The sequence below is a fragment of the Gadus morhua genome, chromosome 9 (genome assembly GCF_902167405.1).
Source record: "Gadus morhua chromosome 9, gadMor3.0, whole genome shotgun sequence".
In the NCBI taxonomy this organism is placed as follows: Eukaryota; Metazoa; Chordata; class Actinopteri; order Gadiformes; family Gadidae; genus Gadus; species Gadus morhua.
Genome location: NC_044056.1, coordinates 1,698,610 through 1,713,609, shown reverse-complemented (window position 1 = coordinate 1,713,609; position 15,000 = coordinate 1,698,610). Strand labels below are relative to the sequence as shown.

The 15,000-nt window shown below is 46.5% G+C and overlaps 3 protein-coding genes across 4 annotated transcripts in view; 1 reads left to right on the top strand and 2 right to left on the bottom strand.

Moving 5' to 3' along the window:
• LOC115550564 (protocadherin alpha-9) overlaps nucleotides 1–5,085 on the top strand; it is a 9,916-nt gene extending 4,831 nt beyond the window's left edge. Inside the window, exons 8-16 of the mRNA XM_030365722.1 lie at nucleotides 277–447; nucleotides 626–716; nucleotides 874–980; nucleotides 1,291–1,491; nucleotides 1,781–1,912; nucleotides 2,314–2,392; nucleotides 2,550–2,731; nucleotides 2,834–2,854; nucleotides 3,529–5,085. Coding sequence (XP_030221582.1) covers nucleotides 277–447; nucleotides 626–716; nucleotides 874–980; nucleotides 1,291–1,491; nucleotides 1,781–1,912; nucleotides 2,314–2,392; nucleotides 2,550–2,731; nucleotides 2,834–2,854; nucleotides 3,529–4,596 — 2,052 coding nt within the window. The 3' untranslated portion in view covers nucleotides 4,597–5,085. The remainder of the gene's footprint in view (nucleotides 1–276; nucleotides 448–625; nucleotides 717–873; nucleotides 981–1,290; nucleotides 1,492–1,780; nucleotides 1,913–2,313; nucleotides 2,393–2,549; nucleotides 2,732–2,833; nucleotides 2,855–3,528) is intronic.
• A 962-nt stretch (nucleotides 5,086–6,047) lies between these two features.
• calub (calumenin b) lies at nucleotides 6,048–11,282 on the bottom strand. Its single transcript, XM_030365736.1, has 7 exons — nucleotides 11,029–11,282; nucleotides 10,130–10,353; nucleotides 9,428–9,621; nucleotides 8,775–8,941; nucleotides 8,608–8,668; nucleotides 7,617–7,816; nucleotides 6,048–7,502 (listed from the first exon to the last, which is right to left on the bottom strand). Exons 2-7 carry the CDS (start codon nucleotides 10,348–10,350, stop codon nucleotides 7,398–7,400), a joined length of 948 nt encoding a protein of 315 aa, XP_030221596.1. The 5' UTR covers nucleotides 10,351–10,353; nucleotides 11,029–11,282; the 3' UTR covers nucleotides 6,048–7,397.
• Nucleotides 11,283–11,304: 22 nt separating this feature from the next.
• Nucleotides 11,305–15,000, bottom strand: part of gtf3c6 (general transcription factor IIIC, polypeptide 6, alpha) — an 8,462-nt gene continuing 4,766 nt past the window's right edge. The window contains exons 1-6 of one of the 2 annotated variants that reach the window (XM_030365742.1): nucleotides 12,908–13,072; nucleotides 12,735–12,815; nucleotides 12,560–12,623; nucleotides 12,320–12,364; nucleotides 12,118–12,228; nucleotides 11,305–11,905 (exon numbers count right to left, since the gene is read on the bottom strand). In XM_030365742.1, the coding sequence (XP_030221602.1) occupies nucleotides 11,787–11,905; nucleotides 12,118–12,228; nucleotides 12,320–12,364; nucleotides 12,560–12,623; nucleotides 12,735–12,815; nucleotides 12,908–12,931 (444 nt within the window). In that variant the 5' untranslated portion in view covers nucleotides 12,932–13,072 and the 3' untranslated portion in view covers nucleotides 11,305–11,786. Of the gene's footprint in view, nucleotides 11,906–12,117; nucleotides 12,229–12,319; nucleotides 12,365–12,559; nucleotides 12,624–12,734; nucleotides 12,816–12,907; nucleotides 13,073–15,000 lie in introns of those variants that run through there. The other variant, XM_030365743.1, reaches the window with a different exon arrangement.

The window sequence follows — 15,000 nt, the reverse complement described above, 5'->3', positions numbered from 1 at the left end:
TCCATGCATCCCTCCCTCTATCCATGCATCACTCCTTCTATCCATGCATCACTCCATCTATCCATGCATCACTCCTTCTATCCATGCATCACTCCTTCTATCCATGCATCACTCCCTCTATCCATGCATCCCTCCTTCTATCCATGCATCACTCCATCTATCTATACATCACCCAGTTAGGATTTGGGCCGTGCTTAGAAACCGCTGAACTTCATCATGACCCAAACGTCACCCAAACGGTGAAGGTTCTCCTTTGCCAAACTCCCGTGGGTCCAGGAGATGAGCACGGCCGAGCGCTTCAACACCAGCACCACGGTCACCATCACGGTGGTGGACGGGGACGACCAGTACCCCCAGTTCCTGCCCTGCACCCTCCTCTTCCAGGACCCCTTCAACCGCATCTGCATCAGCCCCGTGTACACCGTCAACGTGACCGAGGGGCAGGAGGTCAGAGGTCCCCTGGTGCTGTCCTTCTCTCTGCACATCTGCATTATGTCAATGTGCCAGTCGTCCTTTGGTACGGCTTCAATTTAGACGTTAACTGGGCTAATTGTGTGGATCTCAAACGTAGTTCTATGTGTGTGTGTGTGTGCGTGTGCGTGTGCGTGTGTGCGTGTGCTGGCAGGACATCGTTTTAGACCTGTGTCCTGGTCCCATACACGCGGTGGATGGAGACAGCGGCCTCAGCTCCCCAATCAGCTACGCCATTCTCTCAGGTACCTCCAACGTAGTACGGGCGACAAAATATCTAGGTATGGGACTGGCTCAAAAATGTTGTACAATGGCATAAACACAAGCTTAAGATGACCAACGCTACACACACACACACACACACACACACACACACACACACACTTTTCTTTCCCTGCGCAGGGGGTGATGATGGCCGCTTCCAGATGGACAGACAGACGGGGGAAGTGAGGCTGATGCAGGCGGTGACAGACAGACTGACCAAACCCACCCTGCACATACGGGTCATGGTGAGACACACACACACACACACACACAAACACACACACGCACAGACGCACACACACACACACACACACACACAGACGCACGCACACACACACAAACAGACACACACACACACACACACACACGTAAGCACATTCACACTTTAAAATATGGGGTAAATGAATGGCCAGTGATAATCACAAAATCTATTTTCTATTGAGCTTCAACCTAATCGGCATCCCACTCCCTCATGTCTCTCTCTCCCTCGTTGCGTGTGGCTCATCTCTCTCTCTCTCCCTCCCTCCCTCATCTCTCCCTCTCCCTCCCTCCCAGGCCTACCAGGAGGACGATCCCAGGAAGTACACGGTGGCGTCGGTGCTGGTGTACGTCCACGCGGTCAACAGCTTCCCGCCGCGGTTCGAGCAGCAGGAGTACCAGGGCTTCGTGAACGTGGCCAACATCCCCGCCTCGCTGGTCAACACCTACGGCAACCAAGTGTTGATGTTACGCGTGCTGGATGGAGACTTTACACATGTACACAGTTTACATCACACACACACACACACACACACACACACACACAAACACACTGGTACATAGATTGGGCACATACATGTAGACATGCACAGTTAATTCACACACACACACACACACACACACACACACACACACACACACACACACACACACACACACACACACACACACACACACACACAATAACACAAAGTATGCTTCCATTTACAGTAAAGCTGGTAATGCGGTTGGCAATATACCTTGAATTTGACATTTCCTCTATCATTTCATCCTAATCTATTTGCAGGGATCGAATCCAATGATCCAGTTCACCTTTAGCCCTGCGTCCAATCAAACGGCTCTCTACCAGATCACCCAGGAGGGTCTTGTGATCGCGAAGCCCAATCAGCTGAGCTCTAAGCAGCGACACCGCCTCCCAGTGAGACCACCCCCTCGTCTCCTGTCCTCCGTCTGGGACTACCTGGGCTGGCGGGCCCGTCTCAGAGTCTGAGCAGGCTCATAATATTCATAGGCGTTTGCATAATTCAAACTGCAATTCATTTTTTCTGGGGTTATTTCTCCTGATGTTACAAACATGAAAAAATCATAATGGAGACCCTAATATTATATTAACAAGTACGACCAGGTCAAAATCCCCCTGTTAATAATAAGTCATTACTAATAGATACATAAGTTATTACAATAAAGAATTATGATAAGAAAAATACTTTTGATGACGACGATGACGATGACGATGTTGATGATGATGATGATGATGATGACGATGATGATGCTGATGATGATGATGATGACGATGACGATGATGACGATGATCCACAGGTCATAGCTGTGGATCAGGAGTCTGGGGACGCTGCCTATACTACCATAGTGGTAGACGTCCTCCCGGAGGGAAAACCAAGTAAGCATAACTCACTATTTACACTAAAGATACTCAATGAGTAAAATTAGAGATACACATAATAAACAGATTGTATTTTACGGTTTTGATTTGCGTGCGTGCGTCAATATGCATGCGTGTGCGTTTATGCATATGCGTCTACGTGTGTGTTCTCCAGTCCCTTACGGCCCCCTCAGAGAGGGCCATCTGTCGGGCTGTGTGGTTGGGAAGGCCCTGGTCCTGTGCTTCCTGTTCATGGTCCTACTGGGCTGCGTGCTGTATGTGATGGCCTGGCTGATGAAGAAACACAAGGGCCACAGGGAGAGGTGCTGTGTGGCCCAGGGCAAGCACCCCAACGTGGTGAGAGGACCCATTCACCCCCAGTCGTCTCCAGGGCTCTCCACTCATTCTATAACCCGCTTTGTAAAAACATACTTCCTCTTCCTCCCCTTTCTCCTGCAGAGTTTAAGATGGTACCAGCTGGTAAGTTCTCCTACACTTCCAGTATCAAGCAGATGATTCTGTGTGACGTTAAAGCCAGGCTGTGTCCCCAGGAAGGCCCCTGGATTGACCCAGCAGCTTGATAGGCCACCTGAATGCATTCTCTGCACGGCTTTGCATCGGCTCCGTGCTTTAGGCCCAGTCCCATTTCTACCCCTTACCCCTTCCCCCTCCCCCTTGTTGTGAAGGGGTAAGGGGAAAGGGTAAGGGGTAGAAATGGGATTGGGCCTTATTCTGGTGCCCCCCCCCCCACCCCCCCCCCGTGTGATTTACTAAATCATTCTGGACAAATCACTGCTTATAAGTCAGATGTAAGTTGTGACATAAACTAGTAGTTTAGGCGGACCTGAGGGTTCTGAGTTGACCTAGATACAAGGGAAGCATATCCATGGGACTCAAAGAAATTGGTTGTTGTCATTGACTTTTACCGTAACGTGCGATATGTACAACCAACCAGTGAAGAAAGGCTTAAAGCAGCATCAATAGAGCAAAGGCACAACATGCGACCGCAGCATTACAGCCAGCGTAATAAGATTAAGATAAGATTAGATGGTGTTGCCATGTCCTCGGCCCGTGTCCGCGTCCTGGTTGCAGTAGTGCATGCAGTACAGTGAGAGGGGTCGGTACAGTGATGTTAACCCGCCGCTGTCCCGCAGATGAACCAGCGCGGTCCTCTGGCCCAGATGGAGGAGGTGGCCTTCACCGACGGCGACCTGGGGACCTACAACCCCTCCTTCAGCCCCCCGGCCAAGCCCCCCGGGGTCTTCATCCATAAGGACCTGCCCCCCTGCCGCGGTGGCCCCGCCCCCCTCAGCACCGCCCGCCCCCCCGACACCACCTTCGTCCCCAGCCCCACCGGCTCCTGCTCCCCCCCGCCCGTCAGGTGCTCCTCCAGCGGGCCCGTCCTCCACCCCCCCGTAGCGTCTGTGAACCACTCGCAAATGCACCCTCCGTCCAAATCCCCCCCCCCGGAGGAACACGAAGGGTCTCCGACAGCACCGTCACCTGGTGGTGGTGGTGGGGGTGGGATAGGGGCTTGGGCTGACCCTGAACCAACCACCACCACCAGCCCCCCCACCACCAGCCCCACCACCACCACCAGCCCCGGCCTGATGAGGCCCAGAGACCCCCGTCCCCCCCCCCTCCCCGCCGCCACTCCTTGGTCCGACCCCACCCTGTCCAACACCCCGCTGGGCCACGACCATCCCCTGGCTCCACCCTCCCCCGGCGGAGATCCCGACCCTGCTCCACCCCCCTACCCCACCCCGCCTGCCTCAGCGACACCCCCGGAGCCATCGCGTTCCCCCCTAGGGTCCGCGCCCTGCTCCCGGACGCCGTCCATCACCACCCCTCGCTCCCCACCCCTCCTAGACGCCACTCCTCCGGAAACCCCCGAGCGACCCCCGGCTGGGACCCCCCCGTCTCCAGACACGACCGGCCCCCCGACGGTAGACGTACCCTCCGCCTCCCCGGGCCACCCGGGCGCAGTAGGGGCGGCCGCCGGGGGCTCGGACGGCCGGTCCGCCCCCTCCACTAACTCAGAGGAACCCGCGCCCGGCTGCAAGGAGGAGGGGGGCGCCGACGGGGGGGGCGGCGCCGGCCCCCCGGGAGACGAGGAGGAAGAGCGGAGCAGAGAGGGTGAGGACGACTTAGACTCGGACGAGGAGGAGCTGTGGCGAGTGCTCACGCGTTTGAATCCCGTGTTCATCACCATCAGTAAGTGATGTCGCTGTGATGTCGCAGGCACCCAGGGCGGCCACGGCTGAAGGCGGGGGGGGTTGAGGAGGAGACGGAGGCCTCGACCGCAGCGCAGGCGTCTTGGCTCGGCCCGTTCGGACGAGAGGAGGGGCGGCTCCGCTGTAGGTATCTAGAGCGACGGCTATTCGCCATCCATGGCACCACAGTTAGTTACTGGTTGAAAACAACACACGGTGATGTAGGTCATAGCGGTGATTTTTTTAAAATCATTGTTTGGATGTTGCTTATTGATGACTTGTGTTTGACATATACTGCTTTAAAGTGCATAAATGTACCACTCAGCATGCAAATAGTCTTTTCAATTTCACCCATGGTATAATTTTATATCATTATATATTTTCCTAACTCGCTATAGATGATACATCTTTACAATGGTCATGAGTGCGTTTAAGCAGGCATGGTATTTCACATTATGCCTCCTCTGTACAAGTTATTTATTGTTATAAAAGTGAGTAAATCTTCTTGATCTTCGTCATCTGTGATTTCAAGGGATCTTCCAGGGGTCTACTTGTAAAGCCACTTGATCCGTTGAAACACACACACAGCGTGCAAGCCCAGATCCTGAGCGATCGCTCAGCTAATCTGACAAGGGATAAGCCATTAAAACAACTGCTTCAAGCCTGTTGCAGATTAGCAGACATCCTTAAAGGACCTCGCTCTCTCTCAAGCATGTAGCCATCATGCAGAAGAAGACACTCCCTTGTTGAAGGGAATAAAGGCCCACGGAGGTTTATTTGAAACCTCCCTCTGTCAATAGGATTCAATGAGGGAAGAGCAGGAAAACATGGTTACAATTGAAAAGGATGGATTGACGGACAGAATGGAGATATACATGATCCTAAGATCTTATAAAACGCCTTAAATGTAAAATTCAAATACATATTACACATATAACATCAAACATATTAAAATGTAATATGTTTTGGCCGGTTTTGAAATGAGTGGGGGCAAAATAATGAGGGCAGAGTGGCTCCACTACCTTTTATACATTAACAATGGCGCCATCTTGATGTCGGATGAAGGTCAGCTTAAGAGAGGTATGGAAAACACAGATGCTAGGGTGATTATTAACCATGGAAGGGTCCCCTGCTGGTATACTGCAACCAGTGTCAGCTAGGTGGGATCAATTCACTGCCTTGTGAGAGAAAGCAGTTGGCGAGTGTCGTGCGTTAAGTCTGGCACCTTTCACTGCAGGATAGAGTTAATCTCCCGCTGACGCTCGCCACGACACACCGTCCTCAAGCCTGCCCGCTTGACCTCCTTACATAACAGAGGTCTGGTGTCATGAGCTTTAAGATACATCATGCATTCTGTTCAAAGAATAACTAGTTTGAAAGGTGAATTTATGTATATACACTGGGTGGAGGACAAATAGGTTTTAGGATTACTAATTTACAATCACAGTATGGTCGTCATACACTGTAAACACTTACATTTTTTTTATTGAGGGGATTTCTCAACCAAAACATTTGAACTTGATTGTTCGAGTGCTCATATACTGAAGACTTACAGGAACGTCGTTAGTGAAAAGCTTTTCGCTGTATGAAAGACAAAAAAAAACAAAAAGGTATACATTTATCATATTGTTAATTAACAGTGGTCATAAATGTTGGTAGAACTAATACAGGGGTAGTAAAGCCAAGTCAAACCACTTATTTTTACTTGGCACTTAAAATAATAGATTCACACACACACACACACACACACACACACACACACACACACACACACACACACACACACACACACACACACACACACACACACTGGCAGCGATGGAGTATTTTGTTCTTCAGGCACAACAGAGTTCCTGCCTGGACTCCTTCTTTTCAGCATATCGCAGAACAAACATGTTAGAAAAACACAACGGCGTACAAATGGGCTGGTGATGAGAGCGAGCGCATGCCACTGTATTGCACTGTAACGTTCCACAGTCTTCCTTGGCAGCGCTCTCACACCCAACATTCGTATATTCGGGTACAGCGAATTTCAAAAAGATACAATATCAAACGACAAAAACGAGAGACGTCGGCAACAGGCGGCCGCCTCGTATGGGCCTGTTGGGGTAAAGAATATGTAATAGAAATAAGACGTCAATAAAAAAACCTCAACAGACAGCCCGACTCCTCGCGGTACAGTGCATTGCAGAAACCCACGTCAAACGCAAGCCACGAGAACAGTGCTGACATGGCTGCTATAGGAGAGAACACGCATGTGCATCATAATGACTCAACAGACGATTACCGAGGGAGTGAGTTAGCCACCTGCGACAAAGGATGCATGGGGGGGGGGGGGGGGGGGGGGGGGGGGGGGCTGGACAAAGCTATCCCATGATGCCATAGTGTTTGTAAGGACACCTCGGTCACACACACACTCATGGTAGGATGCAGACAGTCGGTCGGAGGGGCCGGACACTGGGTGAGTACACGTCTCATCGTGTGTGTGTGTGTGTGTGTGTGTGTGTGTGTGTGTGTGTGTGTGTGTGTGTGTGTGTGTGTGTGTGTGTGTGTGTGTGTGTGTGTGTGTGTGTGTGTGTGTGTGTGTGTGTGTGTGTGTGTGCACAGACGCACGCAAGCACGCACCTCCGTCCCAACGAAGGATTGTGTTTGCGTGTTGAGCAAAGAGACACATTCAAAAGGTAGAATAAGTTATTGTCTGTGGTCCCCGAGGCTGTCGCTGAGCGGCCCGTCTCGGTCGATACTAGACACCGCTGGGCAGCGGCGGAGACACAGAGCGTCCGTCTTTGTAGCGCAGCTCGCCGGGGACACTAGAACTCGTCGTGTCTGGCCAGGGCCTCTCCGAAGTCCGTCGCCTGGCTGCCCACAAACAGATCGTACTTGTCCACAATTTCTTCCCTGGTCAGAACGCCATCCTGACGACCGAGAGGGGAGAGAAGAGAAGAGTCAGGCAACTATGTACTCTTTCGTTGCGTTTCGTGGATTGGCGTTGTCGGGGATCACAAGGATCTCCAGATGGGCGGACGTACCTTGTCTGTGTCCGACTCGTAGACCAGATGCTTGGCTTCAGCGTCCGCGTGGTCGTAGTCGCTGGGAAGGATCCAGTCCCGGGTCTCGTCCTTGTCCATCTTGCCGTCTTTGTTCTTGTCCCTGAACTCGGTGAACTGCTCCCGCTCCGTCTTCACCCACTCGGGCTCCGAGGGGTCCCCCTCCTGGTTGTACATGTCCCCTACGGGAGCAACACACACGTGGTGATTCACTGGGTCAACGGGCGAGGAGGGCGGCTCCATTATGGGAAAAATCATAATCACGATTATTTTGGTCGATATTGAAATCACGATTATTCAAACGATTATTTTTGAGTTTGAAAACATGTTGTATTTATTCAGCATGTCCCTCCCAAAAAAAACGTTGTAACTTGAGAACTTTGAAATTTTGCGTTAAAAAGTACACTAAATGGTCAGAAGAAAATGTTCCAATCTAAAATAATATACAGATATGTATCCAGCTATTAATAATCCAATAATCGAAAAACCCGATTATGTTAATTTAGTGATTGTGTGACAGTAAAATCTAAATCGCAATCAAAATTCGATTCATCGCCCAGCCCTACGAGGGCGCACTCGCACTAGGCAGAGTTGACCTGTACCGTACTCAAGTACGATTGCCGATTTTGAAATGGCTTGCAAGGGGTAAACGCCATCACACCTGGACTTGTGGTGAATTCGGGGCTCTATTACATAAACGCCTTACTATAACAAACACACACCCACACTACAAAACTCAAGTCCCTCAGATAAAAAGGATTAGATAACGACGCTACAGGATCAGGTACTTCAATGCTGTAGTTCACTACGGGTTATGAGAATCATACTACGGGTTATGATTCTCGAGGGCTATCCATTACTAGAGCCGTGCATAAATCGACGATGCAAATCCCATCCCCATCCCCATTCCCCAGAGACACTAGCAGCACTGTGTCTAACTGTGCTGACCGAGATGCTGTTCTCGTGTACTGACCTATGTACTCATCCAGGTCGATGAAGCCATCTCCGTTCTTATCAATGTCCTCCATAGTTTCCTACGGAGGTGGGGGGGGTGGGGGGGATCATGGCGTGGTTAGGAGGCATTTAAAAGGTATTCTGTCAACCGATGTCAGATATCAGCCAATCAGCCGGTCCCCTCACCAGCACGACGATGTCCTTCATGTGGTCGTACTCCTCGGGATGGAGGAAGGCAGTGAACTCCTCCTTGTTGGCTTTGCCGTCGGTGTTCAGGTCGGCCATCTTGAACCTCCTCTCATCTCGCGACATCATCTGTCTGTAGCTGAAGCCGTCTTCAGGGTCCGGGTCGTCTGCAGAGAGCATCCACAATGGACAACTTGTCAGCTCACTTGTAGTTTTTAGATTTCTTTATCCATTATTCAAATTGAGGAAATACCCTGATACACACAATTACTCCCTCACTTGAAAACGCATACACACAGACACAAACACACACATCATACCTATAAAGCACCGTGTCCTTTGTCATTCGTGAGCTGGAATTGTGTGTGTGTGTGTGTGTGTGTGTGTGTGTGTGTGTGTGTGTGTGTGTGTGTGTGTGTGTGTGTGTGTGTGTGTGTGTGTGTGTGTGTGTGTGTGACAAAAGGATTGACAAATCTGAAGTATCATCCCACAGCCATATGTTTAGGTAGGTACTAACATTATTTACATGTCACTATAACCATGTTACGGTGTGCTAACAGAAAAAAGAGACCGTTCATCATTTGAGACCTACTTTAAAATGTAAGCACAATAGAGCTATGCAGGAAAACTGAGAGTAACACGACGGGCCATACCCAGGATGTATCCATAGGTGGCGTTCTTGTACTCCTCCCAGGACACCAGCCCGTCTCCGTTCAGGTCGTGGCCGGTCCACTGGCGGTCCACGTCGTCGTAGATCCAGCGCTTCTGAGCGTGTTTGATCCATCTCTTCATCTCCTCCACGCTCACGAAGCCGTCCTTGTCCTCGTCGATCCGCTCCACCAGCATACTGCGAGGACAGAGCCAGCGGGCTGAGCGTGAGGCTCTGCTCCTACACGAGGCAGCCTCTGAGGCAGCGTGTGTTCAGGCATTTCACATCCCTCTCTCTCCATGTGCCATATATATATATATATATATATATATATATATATATATATATATATATATATATATATATATATATATATATATATATACACGATGTTTAGACATTGAGGAGAATCCTTTATCCAATGAAACCCACATTGAATATGAATACTGTAGTGATCATTCCAGGGCAGATAAGGGGGTTGCATTGGGGAGGACACAAGGGACCTTTCAGCCGGGAGGACAACCCCCTCGTCACTACTACAGCCTCCCAAACATACCAGAGAATTCACAAACAGACCTGACCAACGACAGTATTGGAGCGCTATACAAAGAAGGAAATGATTTGTTTATATAATTATGTACACATTAACGGTCGTCCGCACACAGACGTGCAAATGAACAGATGACGACGTTCAGAGAGACGTTACCCGAGCCTCTCTTTGCTCTCCTCTGGGGTCAGCTGGTCGAACGTCTTGGCCTCCTCCTGCCCCAGAAAGGCTTCGTGGTCGTAGTCAAAGTTGTCGCCGTCGTCGTGGTCCCGGTTACTGAGAAGCTCATCGTGATGAACCCGGTCCTTCTTCTCCGTGGGCTTGCTGGTGGCGTACACCACACAGAGGGCAAAGCACATCACAAGGGGCCGCAACTCCATCTCCTGTACCCCCAGGAACAAGGTGGGACGGGATATTTAGTTATAGTGGTGTCCTTTCTTTTTTTTTTTGGCCATTGTACAACACGTTCATCATCATTGAGATGGAAATTGAGTTGTACTTCTAGTGGCATCTATGCATTGCACATAAGAGTATATTCAATAATTATAACGATAATAATACAAATAAAAAGGATTTGGAGTGGGTGAGTGGTGGGAGGAAGTACGTTTTTATTTTACTTATTCCCCACATACTCTTAATATATTCCTCACTCATTCATTCCTGATGCAATGTTTATCATTACACCAATCATTACACGATTACACGGAATTATCTACGTATTGAAATTGGTGTATTAGAGGATTATTTTGTAGTGTTTATGATAAGATAGTCAAACGGGATAAGAATGTTTTACATCACTATCGCCTGGGTTCTCACCTAACCTTATCTTAAGGGCCAACAAGAGGTTATAACAGGGCCAACTTAAGGATGGGTCCTATTGATTGTCCGTTAACTGAGTTATTTTTCTGAAATGGAATCTATCTATCCACTTGAACATACAAGGCGAGGAGACTGCCGATAGGATACCACCAATTATTCTAAGTAACAAATGTCAATATGGCAGTACATAGTTTTGTCTAAGATAAAAACTATAAAGCTACAGACTGAAGTTAACTCACCGGTTTATTCGTAGACTTTCGCTTCGATTAAAACCCTCCCCGGAAACACACCCGTAGATTTCCGGTGCTGAAATGCCAACCAACCAATCGGACGTTGCGGTCGCGTGTGCGATGTCGCCCGTTCATTGGTCTACTTCTCGTCAACACCGGTGATTGTATTGGTCAGGATCCGCCACGTCCACATTGTCAACAATATACATATCACTTCTGCAGTTACTGAACAATATCCAAGTCACAATACTAATACTGGTGACATAAAAAGGCATACAACCAGACTTTAGTAGAAAAGTTATTTATATTTTTCATTACTAACTATCACCTTATGAGGGTTGTAAAAAAGGTTCATAATATACAGGTTGATATTAAGATTTATACAATATAAACATCCCTTATTAAGGAATTATAAAATTCATAACACATTTGTTCCCTTGCACTCAGAACAAAATGAACCCATAAATGAATACCTTGTGCAGATACTACGATCTTCCAAGCGTTCTAAAATCCAGAAAAACATTAGCTCTTTTCAACATTTGTCCCCCACACACACACACACACACACACACACACACACACACACACACACACACACACACACACACACACACACACACACACACACACACACACACACACACACACACACACGAAAAATAAAGACCATACTAGGTTGGCTAAAAGACAGGTAATAAATGAAAAACATCTAGATCAGAAAGTTGATATTAAGGATCAGTATGAGCATGGACAGGATGACTGCGGAGTCATTCCATTGTCGGGTCATCTGCAGTGTTCTCCTGTGGCTCCCCTGACCTCTCCTCATGGCTACTATCCAAGGAGTCCTGGGCCTCGACACAGTCAGTCCCATCCTTCTGTCCAAGTCCTGAAGAGCCAACACAAACAGATACAGTATATTATGAAGAAACCTTTTATGTTAGCAATGGGAACCATTGGGAACTAATGGGAACCAAGCGCTTAACATGATTAATATAATATTCCTAATTTACTTGATTATTGTCTTACATTTCCACTGTAATCAAATGAATAAAATGCTATGGTAGACCTTCTAGCTAGAGTATGAGCCCTTTGCCCCACCTGTGCTAGTCTCGTCATCTTTCTTCTCCGTTAGAAAGATGCGTTGCATTTTCAGTCTTTTTACAGTATGACCATTGTACTTCAGGTCTGCGGCGCTCTCCTTGGTGTCTCCTGGAGACATGTGGAAATCATGAGATTAGTGAAACAAACGACAAGGGCAAGCGGTCAAGGAAGGAAACAAGTCTGAAATCATGAAACATACCATTGGGTGAGCCCTCCTCGAATAGCACACATGTGCCTAATGCATCTGTTAGGAAGTTGATGCAATTATTACAATGAAACATAACACATTTAGTTCATTACTACAATATGTTACATGCTAAAGATTAATATTATATTGAAGTTATTGTAGCTATTAGAGACATTTGCAGGGTTAAATAGTTGCCTAAACGGTAACATAAATGTAGATTAACCTAATCTTTGAAGTATTTATTTTGTTTACCTTCATACTCTCCAACAAATACATATGGTCCAACTTGCATCATGGGTTTATCACTGTCAATGTCCTGCAACACGAACGAAACAATTGGCCACAATACAAAATAACCTTTACCTCATGCTTTGTAGCCAATAGGCCTACAATAAATCGCATGTTTTTACCAAAGAGAAAAACGTACCAGTATATTGCATGTACCGCGGCACTTGGAAAGAAAATCATTGCTGATTACACCTGCCAGCTCCACAACAACCAGCTGCTCCTGAAATGAATGAGGAAAATAGTCAGTTCCCAAAGTTAGCAACACGAGCTAGTGCAATATGCTGCTACCGTAATAATTTATTCATGTATCACCTCTTCTTCCCATTCATCGTCCATGTGTAAATCTTTATAAAAAACAAGTGGGAAGGGTTATTTATACGCGCACTGTAGGCTATACAATGCACAGAGTAGTAAAAAAAGCTGCTCAAATACATTTGCATCCAGGGAACATTTCCGCGAATGTACGGTGTACGGTAAGGACCACTGGTAAGGATAACGCATTGTATATTCCGTTCAGTTACCGGGATTGGCCTCCAAGTGGCGTGATTGTTCAGATATGCCGGTGTTACGCTCCATATTTAATTAAATAAATATATACCACTAAAACATGTACCCCATCACCCCTCTGTTTCTCCGTTTGTTCTTTATAGGTTACACCAAACATGAATGGATCGTATTGGTATATCGTTCATTGTGAATGGAATAATCCATTTAATCATAACATAAATAGTAATTTTACATTACAAGGGCATTGGTAGTTATGCAGTGAAATGTCATTGACTCCTCTGAAGAAAAAATAGCACAACCCAGTTACACAACACGTTCATGTATTATTATGTACTATTTTCTTTACACATTCATTTGTGACATATGGCAAATGTGTGATCAGTCTAGCAAGAAGAGGCCCTGTATATCACACACAGACCAAACCAAACTGAACCTAACCAAATTATAACAACCTTGCTGCACACCAAACCAAAGCAGCCCAAATAAAAAAATCACCAGTAAGGGCCTGAGTTGCACAAAGAACACAAACCAAGCTAAATCCCAGCAAACCAAACCGAAAAAAATTATAATATGTGAGGACCGGTTGCACAAAGACCAAAGCAAAGCAACCCAAACCAAATAATAACCAATGCAGGGCCTGTTTGCACAAAGGCCAGTTAAACCACTACTCTCCGAAGGAAAACTAATCATATCCAAATGAATCTGCCCACAAAATTGAAAATATAATCATATAAATTCAACAAATGAGTTAAACACTTGTCATATACACACACAAACTATCTGGGTAGCTTCAAATGAAATATACCTGCAGAATGTTCAATTGAGATAGGGACAACACATTTTTAATACTACTACGACTACTACTACAAATAATAATAATAATAATAATAATAATAATAATAATAATGCTACTAATTCTGCTACTAATAAGAATAAAACTTCTACCGCAAATACTCCTAATATAAATAAGAAACCAACAATATAATCAATATTAAGAAACAAGAATAATAATGAAAACATGATTTCAAACGATAAATGAATGCATGATGTATTCTCCAAAAAAATACAAACTAAGAATGATGATGGATAACAACACATTTAGAAACAGATAACCAACTGAAACTTATTTATAGATGTCAACTGGGAATGGTAAATAAAATCAATAGGCTTTTCCCTAAATGATGAAGAACTGTAAAGAAGACCATATAAAAAGTGTTCAAAACAAATGTTTTTTTAAGGCATCATAACATTCACACGTTATGTGTGTTACCCTTAATTCAACGAAATGCCTTTTTAGAACAATAAACACTCATTTCTGCACATTTCCAAATTTGTTTCTGCACACAGCAGATGCATGTTTCAATTGCGCATTATGAATGCACATTTCAAATGCACATTTCAATTGCTCATGTCCAACCACACATTTATTTGTGTCATTCCCACTTGAATGACCTGCGTGCCATTAACCGTTGACCCCCCCCCCCCCCTCCCGCCTCCCCCACAACAGATCACAGCAGTACCCGTAGGATGCAGACTTGACTTACTCACTGCTATACCTTTTTTCAGTACAGCACTGCAGGTATACTATGTATTAGCATGTATTCCAGAGATTTATTTGCATCTATGCAATAAAAATACATCTACAGTGATTGTTAGAACAGAATGGTCAGGCCGAATGTACTGTGAAGTCGATGCGAAATTCAGCAAATGGATGGATGCTTTTGTGGCAAGTTAAATTCTAGATGCTGATGTAAATATGTTGTCTGGTTGTGAACAGACTGAATGCATTGCCTGTTTTATTTCAGTTGAACTGTATAACCTGTATTGTTGACTATTTTATTGAATTAGTGTGCATTCATAAAAGTATTATTTTTACACATACATATGTAAACATATAG

Coding starts and splice junctions, on each gene's coding strand:
- calub (XM_030365736.1), bottom strand. CDS start 10,350: ATGGAGTTGCGGCCCCTTGTGATGTGCTTTGCCCTCTGTGTGGTGTAC. Junction 8,942..9,427: donor CACCTATGGATACATCCTGG/GTATGGCCCGTC, acceptor TGCTCTCTGCAG/ACGACCCGGACCCTGAAGAC. Junction 8,669..8,774: donor TGAAGGACATCGTCGTGCTG/GTGAGGGGACCG, acceptor CCACCTCCGTAG/GAAACTATGGAGGACATTGA.